The following is a 22,308-nucleotide window of genomic DNA, read 5'->3' on the forward strand; positions in this document are numbered from 1 at the left end:
CAAATTCTCATATGCTGTTCCATGCTTCTTGTGTACTAATTTCTTAATTTGCAGCACCAGAAAAGTTTGATACAGCAGCAAGATAACCCCACATAATGGCAAAAATATCTTGTGCAGATTCAAACACAAAATCCTCCACATTATATAATGACTGAAAACTCCTTGAAGATCACAATAAGGAATACGTTTTCTTAAGATATCCACAGAGAGAAAAAAAAAACCCCACCAAACCCTAAAATTTTAGCTTAGCTAAGGAGAATTCATTGCACTGGGGGAGTTAATTGCGTTAATTTGCAATCTTGCAGGATTCTACTGTCCTTCTACATCTGCCCACAATTTAGCAAAAGAGAAACAAAAAAATGAAATCAAAGTCTGTGGCACACAATAGCACAAAAAACCCCCTAGGTCTTATCACCTTTGTAAGATACTTGAAAGACTGGAAGTCCAGAGAGGTTCTCAATAGGATGGAATAATTTTGTTAGCTTAACATTTCTGCATCAAGCTTCTCAGCATCTTCAGTTGTAGGTTAGCACAGGAAAAGTCACTGTCCTTGATGTGTAAACATGCTTTAAACCACCACAGGAAAAAGGAGAAAAAAAAAAAAAAAGCCACCACCTGTAAAAGACATAAACCAACACACAGCTGCCCCTACAGAATAACATAAAGATGAACCAGCCATCCCCTCCAACTACAAGAGAAAAATTTCTGATTCTTCAAATGTTGCATTCTGAAAGAAAGATTACCAGAAGTCTGCACCCGCATCCTCTGGTATATGGAAAAGAACACACATTTATTTAGTTGCATGCAGGATCCTAGACACTCAATTCAATCATGAAAGGAGTTTTGTCTTCAAACTGGAAGCTTTCTAAACTACATCCTTGAATTACCACAAATAAAATTCTGTGAAAGTATCAAATAAGTTCACAATCTCTTGTTGTCACAAATATATAATTATTAGCAAATTCTATAACCACCCATCAGCAATTAGCATTTGGACAGGCAGGCTCAGTAAGGAGAATTTGCTTGGCTTATTTTATGTAACACATAAAATAAGAAAAAGTATACGACTACACTGCAAAGTAAATTAGTCTTTTATTGAGCACCAGCTACAACTACACTGCTTTTGGTACCAACACATCTTGTTTAATTTTAATTCAGGTACACCTAATTTATACTGCTGCCTGCAGCAATATATATACATATTCCCCATGACAGTCCCCCCACTCTTAAATCTCTTTTGTTTCCTGAACATAGCTTAATACCCTTATACAAAGGAAAGGAGTACAGAGTCTGGAAATTGTAATTCGTTTCCGGCTTCTATTGGCCAAGTATATAATTACATCCATGACAGATAGTATTTTCAAACAAGTATCAAGTCACATTGGACTGCTGCAGAGAAAAAAGTCAGCACTATCATAAAAGTACTAGGAACTCAAAGCACATGCTGAAACCACTTTCTTTTACTTCCTCTATATTAATTTCAGTTTCAGTTCTGCTGAAGATATCATTGACAACAAACCCCCTCTTGTCAGCCAGAGTTACACGTGAGGTACAGTTCTGTTCACAGTACATTACCCATCTTTTTTTAATTTCTGAAATCTGGTTTCACAGTTAGTGAAGAGCTATGACAATGTGGGAGGTGTGTTTTGGAGATGTTGAAGACCACACATAAGTTCTCTCAAATCAAAATGTTGAAGGTCAGAGCAGTGGTGCAGGCAGGAGGCAAGAGCTCCAACACAGGTAGCTGCAGCTCCTGGCTCTTTCCCCAGATTTCACTTGTACCTCATTTACCTGTAGGTCAGTTAGCACACATTGTACATGGCAAATGACATTTTCCTTCTGAATTGTAATATTATGACACCAATTCATCAATATCATAAGATTCCCCAAAAGCAGTTATCTACATTTTACAATTTTTATTTTGTATTAAAATTTGAAGGTCTCAGTTCTACTCCTCTCTTTTCCACTAATCCCAGTTGCATAATTGAGCATTATTTCATCTTCCTCTGACTGTTTCTCTCCCTACTATGTTACCTGTTGGGCTTATTGATATTCATTATGCAGAAAAAGAGACATAATACCTTGGTAAGGCCCTGACTGTGTATCAAAACCAGGGCAGCTTCAAGACATGAATAAGAAAGCCTATCCTGGTTATCCTGGTTTTAAAATTATTCTAGCTTTATTTATCTTTTTCTTCCCCTTGGGATCATGCTCCACATTCAAATTGCTTTAGAGTAGTGAAGTTAAATATTAGTCTTTGTCACCTTCCAGCCACTACTTTAAATAGCATAATCGGAGAGACAACCTATAAAAAAAGTCAGGTTTCAACTGATACTGTGACTGAAGAAAACAGGATGGAAAAGCATCCAGAAGAGAGTCTGGTTTGAGAAACAAATACTATTTATTATCACTAACTGGGGACTATAACCCAGTAAAGTATTTATGGTCTTATCAGTTGGTCAAAGGAAAACACAACGTTTATGTACTGACTAAACTAAAAATCTGAAGTTGAGCACTTAAAACCCCCACAAGATCCACAGGAAATTGTGTTAGGTGTGGTGCCCCACAAAGTAAGCACAAACATTGACCAAGGCCCTACTAGTATCAAGAATCAATTTATTGAGTACTGCAGGATCTCTGACTTCTTCCAGCTTCCAGCCCTAGTAAGAGCTGCAAACAGATGCCTCCCTTTACTCAGGGCTCACAGCCTACAACTGCATCCTAAGGCATGTAACTGGCACATTTGATCAAAAAACCAGGAAAGATCTAAGTCTCTTTGTGCAAGCCTATCCAGGAGAGGAAGAGATGAGAGTGGTGTACTTTGTATAAAAGGCCAAGTGGTTATAACACTCATCCACTATGTGGTAGTTAAAATTCAAGTCCCTTTAAGTCAAATAATCTCTTTTTAAATCTAATAGCTCCTTATCTATTTCTTTTTAATGAGTTTTTCAGCACATCTCAGATCCCAAAGCTGCCCTCAGTGCCAAAGGGGAACAGTCTAAATATTAAGCTACACAATCATATTTGCCTTTGTGTTCTTCCCAGTGCCGGGACCTTTCCATATAGATGGTTCTTTCGATCCCCCATTCAACAGAAGGAGTGGAAGAACACACAATGTAACCTACAGTGTAATGTTTAGGTAGATGCTCTTCTAGAAAATGATGGAGGAGGTCTGAGTCCCCTTCCTAGGCATGTGTTCCAAAGATGGTTATCCTTTCTCCAAGCTCTTCTATTAACTGCATGGACAAACCAAAGTTTTTTATCGAATTTCACTACAGATTGGCAACACACCTGAAAAAGCTGCCAGCCTTCATGAGATAATGTACATGCAATTCAAGATCAGTAAGAAAGAAACTCCATTAAGTGGTAGCAAAGGTTTTCCGAGCATCTCCTTGATCAGCTTAGAGAGTTGTGATCGCACAAAGGAGACTTGCTGACTAGTAATTAAACTCAAGAACTGCTTTCAACTGAAGGCACTACACTCTCTTTCATGAAGCCAATGACATTTGTTATGAACTGTCACCCAAAAATGCAGGATTTTTTTTAATTATACATCAAAACTACTGAAAGTTAGAAACTTTGAGTCATTCGCTTTCCTATCAAAGTAGCTTTGCATTTCTTTGAATACTATCAGATACTGAAACTGTTTCCAGCAAAGCATTAGTTCATTGTTTTGTTAGGAGATCTACCCGAAGTAGACATTTCCTGACACAATTCTTGTAACTGGATGAAGGAATCATCCCACCAGTACTTAGTATAATTAGCCAGCAGACTACATGTTCAAAGCACTGTTTTATGCTTCTTGCGGAACAGACTGCAATTCCCAGGGCTGGTTGCTTTGGGAATAAAAGAGCAAAGAGTAAAGGCCAGTACTCCCCATAATTCTCAGATTTATTTTTTTTCCATCCCAGATAGTTTGCTGTAGCTTCCCTTTTTTTGGTTCACTCTCTTCTAGCTCATTAGCTGTTGAATCTTTCTCTTACAGCAGACTGTAGACAAAGCTATATATTTTTCCTTAGCCATGATGTGAAATTAAGTGTCTTGTAGTGCTGATCAGTGCATCAGTACGGTGAGACTGTAAAATAGGTAAAATATTGCTAAGTCACTCAAGTGGTTCTGCAGACATGTCCACATTAACACTGTCCTTCAACAGTGCTGTGACAATACCCAAAAAAACCCAGTTGAAAACCCTCTATTCCATAATATGGATGTCGTTATGATCTTAGCCAAAAAATACCCTACAATCTCATTGCTAGGCTTCTAGTAGAGGTAGCAAGTGCACTGGCAATTCATGCAGAGGTTCCCCTTCAGGTTTTAATGGCCATAATTATGCTTCCATCTTTAAGAAAAACCTCCCCTAAGTCATCCCAATTTGACAAGCTTTTTACCATGAAGTACCACCTTATTTTGCTGTATCATACCACTCTCAAATTCTGTATGTTCCAAACTTTCCCATTCAGATTTGCTTCTTTTGAGTTTACTTGCTGCAACACACTTGTGAGAAAAGGAAGCGCCGCCTGTCAGTTTTGCAGCTCTGTTCAGCGCTGCCAAATGTGGCGTATGAGCAGAAAAATTAGTATCTGTGCACTTCTTCAGGTCATTGCCATCATCTTGTCTGTCCAGCTGTCCTGTTATCAGTGCAGGCTGATACCTTATTTTCCATTCCCTATGTGCTAACTAAATGGTGCAGAAGACAACACGTGACTCAATGGTGTTACAATGATGGTTTCCAGCACTGTCATCTGCCAATCTTGTACAGTACAGCTTGCATAGACTAGCACAGTATAGTTCATGTCACCATGTTTGATAACCCCTCATGTGCCATCAGGAATTCTGGCATGCAAGCTCAGTGAACTGAATCAGAGCCAGTGGTGCAACTCCTGGAAGTCTGCTATCAGTACTACCAAGCTAACTTACTAATCAAGTTCATAATGGTAGCATGACAAAGGGTTGCACAATGCCAGGGAGTCCCAAAAATATCTTATTTCTGATGGTAACACTGATGTCTGCACCGAATACATGGATGTAGATATTAGCAGAAGCAGTTGATTCAAGGTAAGTGATTTTTAATGTAATTTATTTTACAATTGCATTTTTTTCACTTTAAGAACTTAATCAAATCTGAGGTCTGAAAGGGGGATGAGCGACAGTCCGCCTTTTCTTTTACTGCTGGTGTTGTTTTCAGATCGCGAGACAAAAGATAAAATGTAGACCTTCATCTTCAGAGAAAAGTAATCCAAGCCAGTCATTAAAAGACAACTATTATTCAGCAAGTCACCAAGTGATGCTGTATCTTGGAATTCCAGTGCTAATAAAAGACAAAGAATTTGATCTAGTATTTCATGATAATAGTAACTCTCTTGTTTAAAAGAGAACAAAAAATACCTTATACCACAGAGAAGTCATGCTATGCTTAACTTAACAGACATTTTCACTACACCCTCCTGGCAGGTTGACCTTGCACTGCAAAAATTCTTGCAGCTAAAGCAAGCCCCACACCCTTGGAAGTATTATGTTTATCATATAAGAATAAATTACAGAGTTTTCAGAAAAAAAATCAATCTCTTTCAAAGCCTTTTGATGAATTACCACTGCAATATTTTGTTAGTCAAGTATCTGCATACACAAATAAGTTTGTTCTCTTAATTCTTACTTTTGTAGGTGTACAAGTGTATGCTCTAAAAACTTATAGGCAGCAGATCCACCTATAAGTTGGCCAGGTGAAGCAGATACTCCACGCAATGTGGCCCACAGAAGATGCTTCCTCCTCCTTTCAGGTGTCAGCCACAGTTTTAAGAAAAACTGTGATGGAACATATGGCACATCTAGATTTTGTTGGCTCACACAATAAAGACGTAAGTTATCAAAAGCAAAGAGTGAGATCAGGTAGAAGGATCTGTGGAGAGAACAACCAGAGAATAAACAGCATTTACAGAGCCTCTATGGATATGAAGTTATCTATTTCACACATTATTTACTTATTACAAATAATAAAACACGATAAACAAAATCCACAGATAATGCTGTAACAAAATCAATTCAGTGGAAAAAAAGCACCACAGTAAATTCATTAGTCTTTTGAGTGGTGAATATGCTCTATATAAAGCAATGACAAAAATTCATAAACTGACAAAAAAGAATTTTTTTTCCTATTTTTTAATGTAATGCAAAATGTCAAGTATGTAGCCCTAGAAAACAAGAAAATTGAGGATAAAAAAGGAAATTATGTCCTAGGCCATCAACAAAACTAACTGCAGCCTGGGAAGTGTCCAGAATCAATACAGGGGAAAAAAAAAACCCAACAAAAAAAACCCCAGAAACCACATTTTACAAAAATCTACAAGACAGACTACAATTCTCAGATAACATCAGGAAGTCAATTGAGGCAAAATGGTGAAGAAAGGGTTCAATTGCATATTTTGGATATGCTATACTGACTCAGTGGTAAGCGGTTAGCTCTTGCAAAGAGGCCACACACCTGCCCTACGGCTTCTTCAAGTCCTAAATGCTGCAAGCACAGCGCTACTGTGTACCAGCTCCATTGGCTTACGAAAGCCGGGGCAGGACCCAGCCAGGGCAGGGTGCTGATGAGGCTCCAGCTCAGCCCTGCTCCCACCCCATCACCCGGCTGGGGAAGGAGACCCCCGCCGCTCCACCAGCCCCTCGGCCAAGCCCTCGTGGTTCTCATTGCTGTGCTGCTGGAAGCTAAATCCAGCTTTCTGAAGCTCAGAAATGTGCTGTTCTTAGTGGCATGGATTAACTACAGGGATTCTCCAGGGCTTAGAGACACAAGCAATCCTCTAGACTAGAAAAATAAAATAAATAACATAAATCATATATGGGACTTGCTTTAACAGATCCACTTTTAAGCCAAAGAAACGAAGAACAATTTACTTTATGCTACTTACTATCTTTCAGTTTTAATCCCTTTATTCAATGTGCTACTCAAAAAATTTCCTACTAATCTCTCTCATGTTTTATAAATTGCCATTGGTCGTCTTCAGCCATACACATTGGCCTCTCATCTGAGAGATCTTGAGCTTTACAAAACCAGCAAAATGCCCCTCTTCATCATTATTGGAAGGATTTAATAGATAAACTGCACAATGATGGCAGCTTGGTACATTTTATGAAGTGAGTAATTTTAAGATTGCACTGAAGGTGTACGGCACAGTGTGGAACTACTTACCAGTTTCACCAGAGTTTTTGAGTATCTGGCCTCAAGCGATCACTCAGCTCACGTTCCTGTTCCAACCAGGGCTTACCCAGCTGCAGGACAGCAACAGCCATACAGACTCCGGCTACTGCTATACGCAAAATGCTAGTGGGCTTTGCCTCTGCCGCAAATGAACACTACACCTCAATAGTTTTATTTTTCTACCGGCTGGTTTTAATTTCTCCTCTTAAAGATAAATACTTAACTAATAATACTCATTTAAACATTTCCCAAAATTTTTTTTTCATTGTTAAATTTCAACATACAAGGTCAGGTCAATCTGCTCCTGCTATAATACAACAAAATATGTCCAAAAACTCCTTAAAATCCTTTCTTAGATAGCTGTTTTGATTGTCAGTGGTGGGTCTATGTTCTCATTGACAGGAAACATTAAAAGGCTACTATCAATCCTTAATCTAAGTTTAACTATCTGTAATTACAGGTAAAAATTCAAGCTGTATTCAATGAGCTCTTGTTAAAATATTCATATATATTTAAACAACTTTAACTATTACAATCAAGGAGAACCTAATGGAGCTGCTACACTACCTTTGGATCTGCAAAACCATGCACTCTTACAATTTTGTAAATAATATGAGAGGTCACTTAGTATATTTTACAAGTAATAAAATTAAAAGAAATTGTCTTGGATGTAATTTAACTGCTTCCTTTGCCAAAGTTCACTATCAGGAAAATAATTTTTTTCTGATTTAAATGAAGCCACAGTAGCACAGGATGGTTGAGGTTGGAAGGGACCTACTGAGGTCATCTGGTCCAATCCCCCTGCTCAAGCAGGGCCACCACTGGTTGCCCAGGACCATACCCAGACAGCTTTTGAGTATCTGCAAGGATGGAGTCTCCAAAACCTCTCTGGCAACCTGTGCCAGTGCTCAGTCACCCTCACCAGGAAAAAGTGTTTCCTGATGTTTAGAGGGAACCTCCTGTGTTTCAGTTTGTGCCCATTGCCTCTGGTCCTGTCACTGGGCACCACTAAAAATAGCCTGGCTCTGTCTTCTTTGCACCCTCCCTTCAGGTATTTATATACATTAATAAGATCCCCCTGAGACTTCTCTTGTCTAGGCTAAACAGTCCCAGCTCCCTCAGCCTTTCCTCGTAGGAGAGATGCTCCAGACCATTCTCTATCTTCATGAGCCTACACTGGACTCTCTCCAGTCTCTTGTACTGGGGAGCCCAGAACAGGACCCAGTGTTCCAAGTGTGGCCTCACCAGCACTGAGCAGAGAGTAAGGATCACCCCCCTTGACCTGCTGGCACCCCTCCTCCTAACGCAGCCCAAGATACCATTAGTTTTCCTTGCCGCAAGGGCACATTGCTGGCTCACGTTCAACTCGGTGTCCACCAGGACTCCAGATCCTCTTCCATAAAGCTGCTTTCCAGCTGGGTGGCCCCCAGCATATACTGGTGCATGGGACTTTTCCTCCCCAGGTGCAGGACTTTGCACTTCTCCCTGTTGAACTTCATGAGGTTCGTGTCTGCCCACTTCACTGTACAGCCAGTTTTCAATCCACCTCACTGTCTGTTCATCCAGCCCCTACTTCATCAGCTTCTCCATGAGGACATTACATCAAAAGCCTTACTGAAGTGAATGTAGACAAGATCCATTGCTCTCCCTCATCTATCAAGCCAGTCATTTCATTGTAGAAGGGTATGAGGTTGGTCAAGCATAACTTCCCCTTTTTAATGGTCAAGACTTACTGGTAGTGACTGTGTCATGCACTTGTAGTAAACCACAGTAAGTCTTAGCAGTTATTTTGGATCTACAGCTGTTAAGGTTGGAAATTGCTTTACTGGCCATGCAGAGAAAAGGGGAAAACGAAAAAAAAAAAAAGAAACAAACAACAAAAAACCCCAAAACTCTGTTTAATGGCATTTCTCTCCCTCCATCTTAAATATCAACATGAAAGAAACGTGCAGAACATGGAGGTGGCAGTTTTTAGTCTACCAGATGAATAGAAGGGAGATAAAACTGAGCAACAACTTCAGAGAAAAAGGCTGGCAAAGAGGAATAAAGAGCTATGTGGTCTGGTAGTCCCATGCTCCCAAACACCATACTGAAACAGTCTTGTTTGCGTTAGTGCACTCTGCCACACTTTACCAGCTTTTTCAAGAGTGCTCTAAATACCTAGATCCATGAGTTCCCTCTGGTTTGCCCTTGTGAAGAAAATACAGTATTAAAATATTCTGAGTATTCTGTTTAAGCAGTCCACACACAATAAATTCTAGTGAACAATCACCCAAGTTAACATTAATGAACAGGTATCTTTGGGCTTCTAAGAAGGCAGAGCTAACAGGTAAATATTTAAATATGTCAGAAGCTACATATCTACAGAATCTAAATATGTCAATATCTAAATATGTCAGAGTCCATCTTAAAGATGACTGCAAGCTTATAAAGATATGAAGATGATTACAAGCTAGGTAAAACCTTGGGGTTTCTTTATGATAAAGGCCATGATCTAGATGAATCAGATAGAAGTTTGATAGCATGACTTTTAAAAGCCTCTATAGCTTATTGCTTTTAAACAAATAATGTGAATAGTAAATTTGAAATACAGGTATTTTATCAAATAAAAAGCCCTAGGTCTACATGCAGCATAGTCTGAATATTAAAAGATATCCTTTCAATGTGAACTAGCATCTTATGCCCTTGAGATTATACACTGAATACTAAGGCAGATGGAAACTGCAGAGAGGAACATAAAAAGTTACAGATGTGCACAGACTAAGAACTGCAGCTGTATGCGTAATAGCACAAGGCAAATGGGTCTCAGAGATAAATTCTGCATTCACACCTTCCACTGATTTTATCATATGGAAACATCTGAGTGATCTGACATGTCTCTTGACTCAACTCTGGTGAGTAAAATTAACTTCTGCTCTCACTAGAATACTTCCTGTATAAAAGAGACACCACAGAAAAACAGCTATCATTTAACTACAGGAATGTCAGGTACTTTTTTTAATAGATTATTTGTGGCCTGCAAGTTCAACAGTGCTGCAGGAAATCCCAACCCTTACCAGAATTAATAGACACTGTTAGACAATACAGTAGTCTATCAGGAACATAGGAAAAGAATGCCTGCTACTACAATTCTTCAGTCTTAGTTGGACAATGCTGAATTCCATCTGAAAAGTGGAACACTGACCCTTAGCCTTCAAGTGCTTTTTCTTTATGAATATACCAGAGATGCAATTATGCTCTTTTTCAGGCTTTGTCATCCCTCACTGAGCAAGACAAATTTCTTAAGCCCCCTGTTTTGTGATAGAATTAACCAAGAAAAAGACAGATAAGAGCAGTAAGCTGCTGCAGCTCTTCCTGCAAACTCACTCACCTGAAGCAGAATCCACCAGATACGTTCCAGATGAAGTCTCCTTAGTGAGTTATAAAATGGCACTCACAATTCCCTACCGCTACCAAAATATTTTGCTTCATGTATCTAGAATGCCATTTCCCTTCCTCACAGCTGCATCGCACCGCAGGTTACTGCTGTCATTCTGCGCGAGCGAGTCACAGAGTGGCTTTCTCCTTAGCTGTCATCCCCTACAAATGAGTCACTAGCTTACTGTGAAACTTCTGAGCTGATAAATCCATTCCCACTACTCGAGTCCTCCCAGTCACCCATATTTTACTGTAATCCTATGCCATGATAAGGCTTCCCCACTTTCTGTCAAAAGCAAGTGTCATTAGCGTGCTCCAACTTTCTGAGACAGAACTACTGAAATTTTTAACAAGGTCTTCTATCTTATCAAAGGCAGACACTAATTTAGTCTGACATATACTATCTCTCATAAATCCATTTACATGTATTCCACTTTTCCGTTTGCCTCCCTGCCTTTGATTCTTTTTCAAGTTTTTTTTCTATTCCTTTGCTAGAGAAGAAAAAAAAGATTAATAATTTTCAAGCTGCCAGAATCAGCTCTTCTCTACTTTCCGAAAACTAGCTACTGCATTTACTCTTCTGCAGTTAAATATCATCTCTATGTTGATCGTGTTCTGTTTCTTGTAGCAAACACTTCAAAACACTTTCTAAAATACAGCTTCTTTCACCCAGCACCCTACAAACCCGAGCACTAGGAACTTCTAGGTTTCATCTTCATTTCACTATCAGAATTTCCCCTGCAAGGGTTTCCACCTGTATACATTTATTTCACTCTTAATCCCAATTCCATGTTCAACATGACCAACTGCACCAAAAAATGAAGATAAAATATTAACTGGGAATGATAGCTCCAATTGTAACCTCATGCTCACTGTGTAACTTTCTTGTTTCATTTTTAATGGATAAATAGCTTTTTACTACTTGGATTATTTTCCTTTACAAGGTCAAACTCAGCTTGACTTCTGGCAACATCCTATTCACACTTTAAGACTTCTGAACTCTACGACATTCTTCATTTTTTGAACAACCACTTTTGCCACTCCTTGCAAGTTCTTGGCTAGCTTCTGATATTCTCTTTGGCTGGCTTTTCTTCTGATTAGGTCTGCAATTATTTTGCTCGTGTATTCTGCTTTTTCTTTTTCAAATCCTATGCACTTTTTCTAATTCTGAATCAAAGAGATTCCAAGAACCCCACCGTTAGCTCCCTTAGCTCTTTGGTTCAACTAATTTCAAACCATTTCCCTACAGTTTCTCAGTCTGCACTTTTGAAATTTAAAACCTTTAGTTGGAAACCCCTTTCAATCTAAACCACATAAACCTGATGCCAATTATTCAATCCAAACTTGGTTTCTACAAACAGCTCCTCTAGAATATCCTCAATGCTTATAAAACCCAGTTTAAAGCAACATTATTTATTTTTAGTTCAATAACTGTGTGTGAACATTGCATTCAGGAATAACTGGTCCCTATAATTAGTAGTGAAATTATGACCTACACAAGAATTAAAGTCTCCACAGCATATTGTGGCAGGCAAATAACTTTATTCAATCTACTGTATTCCAGTACTTCCATCTATACTTAACACAAGAAAACTCTTTTGCATCTGAAATTACTGTGTGTGAAAGACTCATCCAGTTAAAGTACACAATTCCAACTCAATAATACACTTCACATATGGAATAACCACGTAGAACATACTTTCCTTTTAATAATCAAAATAGCAACTTGTTCTGGAGTGCTTTATCCCTTCACTATTGTTCTTTATCTAAGAGCATCCAGTCTTCGAATCCTTAATATTTACTTCTTGTTCCTTTCCCTGACAAATATATGTAAGAGGTTCTGCCTTTCATAACAAGATCTTTCATAACAAAGGTAACTGAAATAAAAGACCAGGTTTCAGAAACACTCTAGATATCCTAGCACCAGAACAAAGAACCTGGGTTTACATCATTAACTTTTACAAATAATCAAAGTCAGCATCAAAATCCTTGCAGTACAACAGATTTAATTACTCCTTAAGTCTATAGGATTTCCCATACTTCATAATACCTGGAAAAAAGTGTAAGGTCATTTTATGTAGGAGAATCACATTTCAAGCTACCCAAGCAATAGCACAGTGTATCAAACTACTTCACAAGTTGAGATTAATGGAATTAATTACTAACTTGCTGCCCATTTTACAGAATTTAAATACCAGCATAAAGGTTCAGTGATTTATTCAACATTACAGGAGACAGCAGCTAAGCCTATTTAATACCTAGTTTCATGCTTTAGCCAAAACTACCATCCACTCCCAATGTTGTAAACAAAGCATGGACACAGGAGCTAGAGTAGAGAACTAAATTTAAGGAAAAGAAAATACTCTTTCAGTGACTTCAGAAGGAAGCTACACATCTTTCTTTATCTGTAAGGTTTCTTAATTAACCCATTCAAAAATGGATCAATTTCTCAGAGTCTGTAATAATTTTAAATCTAATACAGCCTCAGAATCTTTCCGCAAGTCCTGTCTTCCACATCTGCCTTCAACAACTGTCCTAACACCCGCTGGGACTACTTTATTTATGGAATCATAGGCTCACTGAGGTTGGAAGAGTGATCTGGAGATCACTGAAATCCAACTCTGTATTCACTTAAGTAAAACACGAATAGAAGTAGTGGCAAGTTTGGAACCAGGGACTGTACAGTGCTTGTGGATGGGTAACTTTCACTTATGACTTCTATGATCCAAAATAGTTCATCAACATTTTAACAACAACAGGTAAATACTGTCCTAAACATTGAATCAGGCAAAGAAATACTTTCTTTCCCAACAGTAAAACTTGAAAATGTTTCCAGCAGACTTTATTTTTATGCTTACCAGACAAAGAATAATATTATTTTAGAGAGTAAAAATTTCCAAAGTAATTAGAGTGTCAGATTGTTCCAGATTCTTTCTTCACCACTATTTAGATTCCTGAATACATTTTAGTGAGAGAAATGAGGAATAACTTAAAGACTTGCTCCTTGAACTGATTTATAAGAAAAAATCATGATATGGTTCATAAGAAATTTCAAAACAACTGTTAAATACAAATGTCATTTGTATTTACACTAAACTACAGTCACAGCACTTCTTGTAAAACCTCTTCAAAGGCTCACACTAAAAAAGACAGAGAGAGAGAGGGATAGAAGCACAAATTCCAATTCCTGAAGACCATTTGAACAAAACATGATCTGGAAAACTGAAGTGTTGTAGGGTGTAAGATTCAGTCACGCTGCACAACAAAAGAGGAAGAGCACATGAGATACGTGCACTACTGATCATAATCCCTTCATATGGAATTAGCTGAAGAATGGAAGAGCCATTTGCTATATCCCTTCCATTCCTGTTACCCTCTCTCCCACCTACCCCAAAACTCAGAGAGGTCTGCAGAGAGGTCCCTTCACCGCTGCACCCTAAGGAAGCTTTACGGAACCTGAAAACTGCAGCAGCAGCTTGGGCTGAAACCCCTCATTGCACCGCAAGTTACCTGCTGTCTGCCATACGGTCTGATCACATACCACCCAACTGTCGCCAACCCGTTAGCCAGGTAGGGCCAAGTCAGTGGAGCAGAAGGAGGCTCTGCAGGAGATACCAGTTGCTGCTAACAGCTTTAAATGGTTTAACTGGTACCTGGTGTCAGAAGTAGAGCACTAACTGAAGATGCAGCCATCAGCTACCAAGATACCAGACATTCTGGACTTGGAGAGAGGAAGAGGTGAACATTATGCTTCCACCCTAATTCTATCCAGGACGGAGGAAGCACGGCTCAAAAAGGACTATGATTTGGGCATTCAATACATTTCCATTTGCTAGAGTGCGGAAAGCCATGAGCTAATGAATTTTGCACTACTGGCAAATCTTGTCCAATTAGCCCACAATGTTTGGGAAGTGGCATATAACCCAACCCTCAGGAAAACACACAAAACTCAACAAAAGGCCAATAAATCACAGTTTCTGCTTTTTTTGCGTAGAAAAGTACCTCTGGCAAAACCAGGGTATTTTTTTTCTCATTACATTTACTTAACTTCTTCACCTCTTACACTTGCCTTGGAGAGTTTCAGTTCTATCCCTGAGCAGAAACAAAATACCTCAACACAAGAATGGGACAGTGCTGATGAAGGCCTCTATATCACTATATAAACACTCATATTAACTGGTATATCAACGTGCACATACCTTGTTTAGCAACATACACACTCATGTCCACTCCCACTACCAGCACCAACTCTTGGGCCCTTTTAGGCTATTTTTTAATCAAACAGCATAGAGCTGACTTAAGCTCCCACAGACACGCACAACTGCTCACGTCAGTGATGCCATGCTCCAAATACCTAGAAACTCTCCAAGCCTGCAATGGCCCCTGGGCAGCCACCTACTTCTAAAGGGACTAATTTTCAACAGACACGAAATCAGCAAACACATCCCATAATCCTAGAGCAGAGTAAACGGCCCATGGAGCACAGGATCTGTGATAGTGAAATTACAGTCTGTAACAGAGCAGAATTTCCTGTATCTGTTGACTTGAGTCTTTATAGCAAGTTTCTCAATAACCTGCTTGGGAGATGAGCAGAATTCAGTCTTTATCACTTGGAGGAGTAAGATTTTATTTATTCAACCTTCTGCCTATACTTCATTACTTTTCATAGTCCAAGGCATTTCCCCTAAAGGGACAGAAAGGATTCCCTTTGGTGGTAACTGAATCTCTTTGCTCTTCAGTCTCAGCACTCTTCTCATTTACTTCTTACACGTCTACCTGAAAAAACCCTTGGAAAAATAGTTCAAAGATGTTTACTTAAACCTGTTGAGACCTTCAAGTAACAACTTTATGGCAACAGCTATCCACTCGTTTCACAGGTTACACATTCAAATGCCAATTTTGTTAATTATTTCAGAGCTCACCTGTAGGAGGAGAGTGGAGGTACAATACTGTGAAATCAGCATTAAACATCTTGAGTTTGGGTTGGACTTTTAACACCACTATCTAGCACAGTAGTTAAGTACAAATGGCTTAATTTTAACAAAGGTAAATCAGTTTTTAACAGTTCAGAAAATACTCCTACGTTGCTTTGTATTTTCCTCTCTGAGTTACACTATGCATGAGATGACGTTCAGGAAAGTATTAACAAAAGTATTATTGAAACCAGTTATGCCCACTAACACACAAAATTGCCTAGAACAGAAAAATTCTTAAATTGTTGCTGTCCACTCAGCTAGCAAGCATCGTCCCCATATAATGGATGGGTAAAGGGAGAGTTTGGGTAAATTCATACACTAGCGCTGTGCGAGGGCACGGAACACAAGTGCCTCTTGCCCTCTGCACTGCTCGTTGGTACCTATCTGCTGGGCAGAAACCGCTTGCCGAAGCCAGTTCACGACCTCCTAGCAGCGTGCCGAATTGGCAGCACTGTCAGAGAGGCAGCGCAGGAGCCCAGAGACTCGGAAGCCTGAGGACCCACCCGGGGATTCTCTAGCTACCCTTCCCGGGTCCCTGCCCGTGGCAGCGTGGCCAGGCAGTGACCTGATGCCGCTGGCAGCCTGCCCAGGCTTACGCTGCTTGACCCTGCCCAGGGAATTCGAGTGCTGTGGAGAAAAGGGAGGAAGGCTTGAGAAGCAGCTTTTAATTTTCCACAGCTTTGTTGCACTTCTTCCTCCTAGTGCAAGCCTTCCACATGGTCTCACTTCTGTTTCCCCATGTGACTAACAGATTGCACGCATTGGAGGCACTCGGGACAAAAAGCAGGGGATCTCCCAAACCTCCCAATCCCTCCTACACAGTTCTCTCTCAACACAGCTTTTATTCTGTTTTCTTCCTATCTACAATAAAGATGCTAAAATAATTAAAGCAATGATTCTTTTACTTTGGATAAGCTTGTTAAGAGTGCTTTATGCTTAAAACCATGACAAATGTACACTTTTATTATTTAGACAAATTACTTTTAGAGCATTTTCCTGATGGACTGTTATTATTACTTGATAATATGTAATCTGAAATGAACATAGCATGAAAAACTTGAGAAAAAAAATTATAACTAAATAACTGAGAGAATACTCTTATAGCAGTTGGCATGACAGCATGATTCAGACAGAAGACAGTAATATACTGAAGTAAGGATGTCACTGTTAGCTCTTTCAAAACCAGAAACAGCAGAAAAATCCAACCATTTAAAGAATAAAATCACTGGAGTCACTTTCTGGATTCTTATCTGTTGGAGCCATAATAAATATGATAAAGCAAACCTCTGCACATAATTGGTAGATCTTTCAGAAGAGAGAACATCATCTTGTCTGTTAGTACAGCCTGAGGGGGAAGGTGGGGAGGAGGAGGAGAACTTCCATAATCCTTTGTAATAAAAGTTTTCTCTACTTCATCTCCAAAAAAAATTACAGAAAACGAGCTAGTTTGATTACGGGAATAATCTAGACGGAGCACAAACACTGTTAGAATTTTTGGTCCATGACGCAAGCCTGAATAAAACACTAACAAAACAACACTAAAAAAAATAATCCATTATCTTGGCTTGGAATATTTTGTTTCAGTGTAAAAAATGGTCTTTTCAAAGCATGAAGAACACAAGGCTGTTCCCCTCCCTCCACCCCTCCAATAAACAGATGTGAAAACCTGTTTGCTTCACTCAGATGAAAATTTCCTAATGCAAATATACATCTGACCCTAACTTAAACCATAGGGGGTGTAAATGCAGATTTTGTAAATCACATTACTTCAACTTTGACAGTGAAACTTCTGTTTGTTGATTTAGTAATTTTCATTGCTAAACTCACACAACGAAAATACAGTCAATTTCAATTACATATTTTTAATTTTAAAATGTTTAGATTTCAAGTACTCCATAATATATGGCTGTTTCAAGAGCAATTTCTAGAAAAATGACTGTTTTAGAATTGTCCATTTGAGACCACTTGCATTAAAAACAACTTGGAAATAAAATACTTTTATACTTAAACCCAAGACTCAGCAGTGAAAAGCTGGTACAACAAAACACAACTATTTATTCTTTCCTGAACCAAAAGTACTTGAAACAACATTCTTAGATGCAATTTCAAGGTACTTAAAAATAAACCAAAAAAACTCTGCAAGAAACCCACCGTTCACTAGGTATTTCAATCAATTGACTTCTGCCCTTCAGCAGCACTGAGTTATACTAGATATACATATATTAATGTTTTAAAAGTTTAAAAAAGTGACAATGCTATTAGAAAAGATGAGACTAATTCAGATGGAGAATATTATCAGTCCTCTACTAGTGACACAGAATCACTAGTGTATTTCATGACACAGTGTTTAAATACAGGGACTTTAAAGAACATTGGATGAGAGCTGCAGAAAAGCCATTTGATCTAAAGAAGCTGTGATTTCAAAAGAAAAACAAAAACCAAGCAGCACGAAGGCCACCAAATACCCACTTCTACATTTCACCATGTGATTACAGTTCAGTCATATAAGTCAAAACATGCATGTTAAAATTCTGAAACTTCACAAACCCAGCTGTCATTCTCAATTTCTGCTGGCTTAGTCAGCCATCAAGTAGTCTAGGAAATGACACAAGCTCATCAGACCTCAGCTTCCTTACTTCATTTAAGATTATGCTTGCTGGCTGACTGTAATAAAAACGTGTATTGAAAGATCCTCTGCAATCTTTTCAGAGCCGAGATCAGCTGTCAAAATCTACTTCAAATAGAGTTGTATTTGAAAATGAACCAAACTGCAGAAAAAGAATATAGGAAACTTTACCTTAATTGGAGCACGGCTAAACTGTATTTTTCTATTGGCTGGGATTTCATCTTCATCTGGCAATCCATTAATTTCAGAATATTCCATATCAGGTTCATAACAGTTATTTTCGTCACTGTCATCCTGATCATCCTGTTCTGTACCTGTCTCTCCCCAGTCAGAATTATATCTCGATCGTACCCGATATACATTGTAGTCAGAGTGCATGTACACATGGGAACTCTGAAAATTATTCACATCTTCATGCACTTCTTTTTCACTTGCCTCATCATAATGGGACTCAGTAGCATCTGAAACAGCATCTGTGGCAAAATCACCACCTGAAGCTACATTTCTTGGTAATTCTGTAGCTTCGGGTCTATCAAAGATACCCTCTGCATGTTCTGACCGTTCCTTTTGTTGCAACAAAACGTCTGTCTCTGTTTTTGACTTACTCCTAGCACAGCTGTCCACAGATCTTTCGCTGTCAAGCATGTTGACCAAATCCTGCTGACTCGCCGAAGAGCTCTCAACAGAATCAGCACTTGCCTCTGTACTCTTCTTTATTTCTTCAGTTGTTTTTGAACTTGCCAAAATGCCTGTGGACGTCTTCTGTCTTGGTGCTGAAGGCGTGCTGTTCTGCTGAGAGTTCTCAACAGACATCATGCCTGTACTCTGTTTGGCTGGGGGAGACCACGTGCTGGCATCTTTCAAAGGACTGAAATCCTCAAGGTTTGCAACTGGGGAGGAGATATTTGCAACAGTGGACGAGAGGTTTAGCGGATAGTGACCAGTTACAGAGTACTCTTCGTTGTTCTCCGACTTTTCTACAACGATTACGTTGTGTGAGTCACTGTTTTCAAAAACTGCGCTGAGCTGACTCACAGTTGGAGAGACAGTCTCTGTCCTTGGGCTAAGACTGTCCAGTGAATCAGTGCTGCCTCTGTGAGACTTAGAGCTGCACCATTCGTCCGGAAGCTCACTGGAAATTACTTTCTCTTTCTTTGGGGAATAGCGATTGGAACGTCCTGTTTCATGAGCGTTTCGCTCAAACATCTTCCGAGTTTCAGTAAACTTGGAATAGGAAGGACCATCATGGATAGTATCAAATCTACTAATCCTTTCTGAGACAGATGATTCTAATTTTACGATTGAACCATCTGCTTTTTCGACAAATTCTTTAGGCCTAATTCGTCTTTGAGGTGATGGAGGGCCACCTTTCCCCCTGGTTTTAGGGGTAACTCCAGCACTTTCAGTGGGCTCCATGCCCATCTGCATAAACAAGTTCTTAATCCTATTGACATTTGAGCCATATTTCCTTCCCCTGCTCTGCGAGGCCTCTCCTTCCTCTTTCGCTTTTTGGTCGCCATCTGATTTTGGTTTGTCAAAGGTGCTTTTCAGCGCCTGGAACTCAGTTCTGTAAGCATTCCTGTGAGGAGAGGCACTTCGGAGGGTTGATCTTTCTCCTGAAGACTCCGTTTTCATCATGTTTACTCCAGTAGCACAAAACCAGCTTACATAGTTTCTGCAGTACCGCTCTCAGTAGTCTGTCACAGCTGAGCTTCTGCCTGAGGAGAGTTCTTCTCAGTGGGCACTGCCCTTCAGCAGGGCCATACTCAACAGAAGATCTGGAGGCAAATAACTAAACACATGCGGTCAATTCTGACAAAGCAGCAGCGCAACCGAGGACTCTCAAGGACAATGGCTGATTTAACCTGCAACAGAAAGGAGGGTTTTCTGAATCATGTCAGGTATTTGTACTTCTTTAAATCTAAGCCACAATTTCAACTTACCGTTATTTGAGGTGTTTACAAAAAAATAATAATTAAAAAAACCAATAACACAACCTAACACTGAAAACTTGTCATTACAAACTTTTGCAAATTAATTGTTGCATAATTTGCAATCCATAATATCATTCTACAGTGAAAGAATGGATTATTGCATCTTACCATTCACAAAGTATCATATCATGCCACAAACGTGCATGCGTAGGAAAGCCAATGTGACAAAAAAATAACACCACTTCTGTGTTATGGAACTTTTCTAAAAAATATAATAAAAAAAAATCAAACCTCTGAGTTACTTACATCTAACTATAAAGTAATTCATGCAAACATGATGGTTCTACTTCCCTGAGGCACTGCAAGACAACCCTTTCTCTCTCTGAGAAACATAATGGTAGAAATACCATCAAACATAATACACTTAGAAAGGCAAAATTAAACAGCAGCTCGAGGGAATAAGAAAAACTGCACCCAAAGTTAACATCTGCAGTTGACATGGTAAGGAAAGTGAAATCCAGTCAGAGAAAGTTGCCTCTCGTCACGGGCAGCGGTTTCAGCACCTGGAGGTGCCCGAGGAGGAGCGGCAGAAACGGGGCCAGGGGCTGGATCCGCTCCCACCCCCAGGCCCGCGAGGGCTCGCAGGGGCCGCCGTGTCGGAGCGGCGGGGCTCCCCGGCCTCGACGGCCGCCCTCGGCCCACGCACCACCGCGAAGGGCAGCCCAGGGCTCACCGAGAGCCAAACCTCTCTCCCTCCCCGTCCACTCCTCCTCCCCAGCCCTCGCCCCGCGAGCCCGCGCCCTGCCGCGCCGCCGCTGCTCCCGCCGTGACGGGGACGCCTCATTTTGGGCGCTGCAACACACGGTGCTCGTACCAGCGCAGGGAACCCGGCCGCCGCGGCAGGAGAGGCGCGCCCGTCCCCGCGCACCTCCGCGCTCTGGTCCCGCCGCCCCTGCCCGAGCCGGGGGCGCCGATCGCCGCGGGCGATTAAAAAGGCCACACACGGCAGCGGCTCCCGGCGAGACCCGCCGGTCTCGCAGAAGGCAATAAACTTAACCCGAGAGGACAGCGCCGGAGCCCCCGCGGCGGATCCTCCTCGGGCGTCCGCGCCGTGCCGGCGAGCTGGAGGCGCGGGGCCCCGGGCGGCAGCACCTTGCGGCGGGGCAGAGCCCGGGCAGCCGCCCCCGCGCGGCCGGGCCCCGGGAAACAAAAGCCCGGTGACAGGGCTGCTCCCCCGCGGAGCCCGGCGCCTTTCCCGCCGAGCGCGCACGCCGCCTTACCCAGCCGAGAGCCGCGGCGGGCTCCCCCAGCCTCCCGCCTCAGCGCTGCCCCCGCTCCTCCTCCGGCCCGCGGCGGCTCGGCGCCTCTCTGGAGAACGGCCGCTGCCGCCGCCCGCCTGACAGGAGGCAGCAACCGCCGCGGCGCCTCAACGCCATTGCAGGCAGCGGCAACGGCTGGGGCACCGACACGGCTCCGCGCGCACACCCGCGGCGGCAGCGCGGGGGAGGAGAGCCGCCGCGCCCCACCGCAGCCGCGCTCCCGCCCGCCGCCCGCCCCTCCGCCACGGCGCGGCCGCCGCGCCCCCGCCGCGGGACGCGCTCCGAGCCGCCGCCGCCTCCGCCCTCCGCGGGGCCGCCCGTCGCCGCCGCCAGCGGGTGACAGGTGCCTCACCTCCTCGACGAGCCGCAGTGGTTCGCTCCGCCGGGGGGGCGGCGGCGAGCCGCGCTCCCGCTGCAGTCCGGCCCCGGGCGGTTACCGCCGAGCGGCGGAGGCCGGGCTCGTCCGCGGCCACGCCGCCTCCGCGCCCGGGCGGCGGGCTCGTCCGCGCCGCTCCACCGCGGTGCCAGCGCCGAGTCCCGCTGGCTCCCACCCCCGCCCCGGCTCGCCCCCTTCCTCCCCCGGGAACGCTTGTTTCTAGCCTGACCCCCGAGGACCAGTCCGGTCCGGCACCCGCCCGTTTCTGAGGCGGGCAGCGTGCCCGCCTCCGCATGGGAGGGAGCAGGGTCCCGGGTGGCGGCGGCGGCCCGCGGCAGGGAGAGCCCCGCTTCTTCCCGCTGCAGGAAACCTGTGGGGCGCGGGTAGCACCCGGCACGCTGAGAACTCACTGCAGATCGAGACCCAGCGCGTCCCCTCTCTCCTTATGAAGCCGTTTAACCC

At 42.0% G+C, this 22,308-nt stretch overlaps 1 protein-coding gene across 7 annotated transcripts in view; it reads right to left on the reverse strand.

Moving 5' to 3' along the window:
* PPP1R9A (protein phosphatase 1 regulatory subunit 9A) overlaps nucleotides 1-21,959 on the reverse strand; it is a 147,855-nt gene extending 125,896 nt beyond the window's left edge. For 3 of the 7 annotated variants that reach the window (XM_054814449.1, XM_054814453.1, XM_054814452.1), the window contains exons 1-2: nucleotides 21,432-21,754; nucleotides 18,389-20,082 (exon numbers count right to left, since the gene is read on the reverse strand). In XM_054814449.1, coding sequence (XP_054670424.1) covers nucleotides 18,389-19,855 — 1,467 coding nt within the window. In that variant the 5' untranslated portion in view covers nucleotides 19,856-20,082; nucleotides 21,432-21,754. Of the gene's footprint in view, nucleotides 1-18,388; nucleotides 20,083-20,319; nucleotides 20,520-21,431; nucleotides 21,755-21,822 lie in introns of those variants that run through there. The other 4 variants (XM_054814455.1, XM_054814454.1, XM_054814448.1 and 1 more) reach the window with 3 other exon arrangements.
* Nucleotides 21,960-22,308: the final 349 nt, after the last annotated feature.

The sequence above is a fragment of the Grus americana genome, chromosome 2 (assembly GCF_028858705.1).
Source record: "Grus americana isolate bGruAme1 chromosome 2, bGruAme1.mat, whole genome shotgun sequence".
Classification (NCBI taxonomy): Eukaryota; Metazoa; Chordata; class Aves; order Gruiformes; family Gruidae; genus Grus; species Grus americana.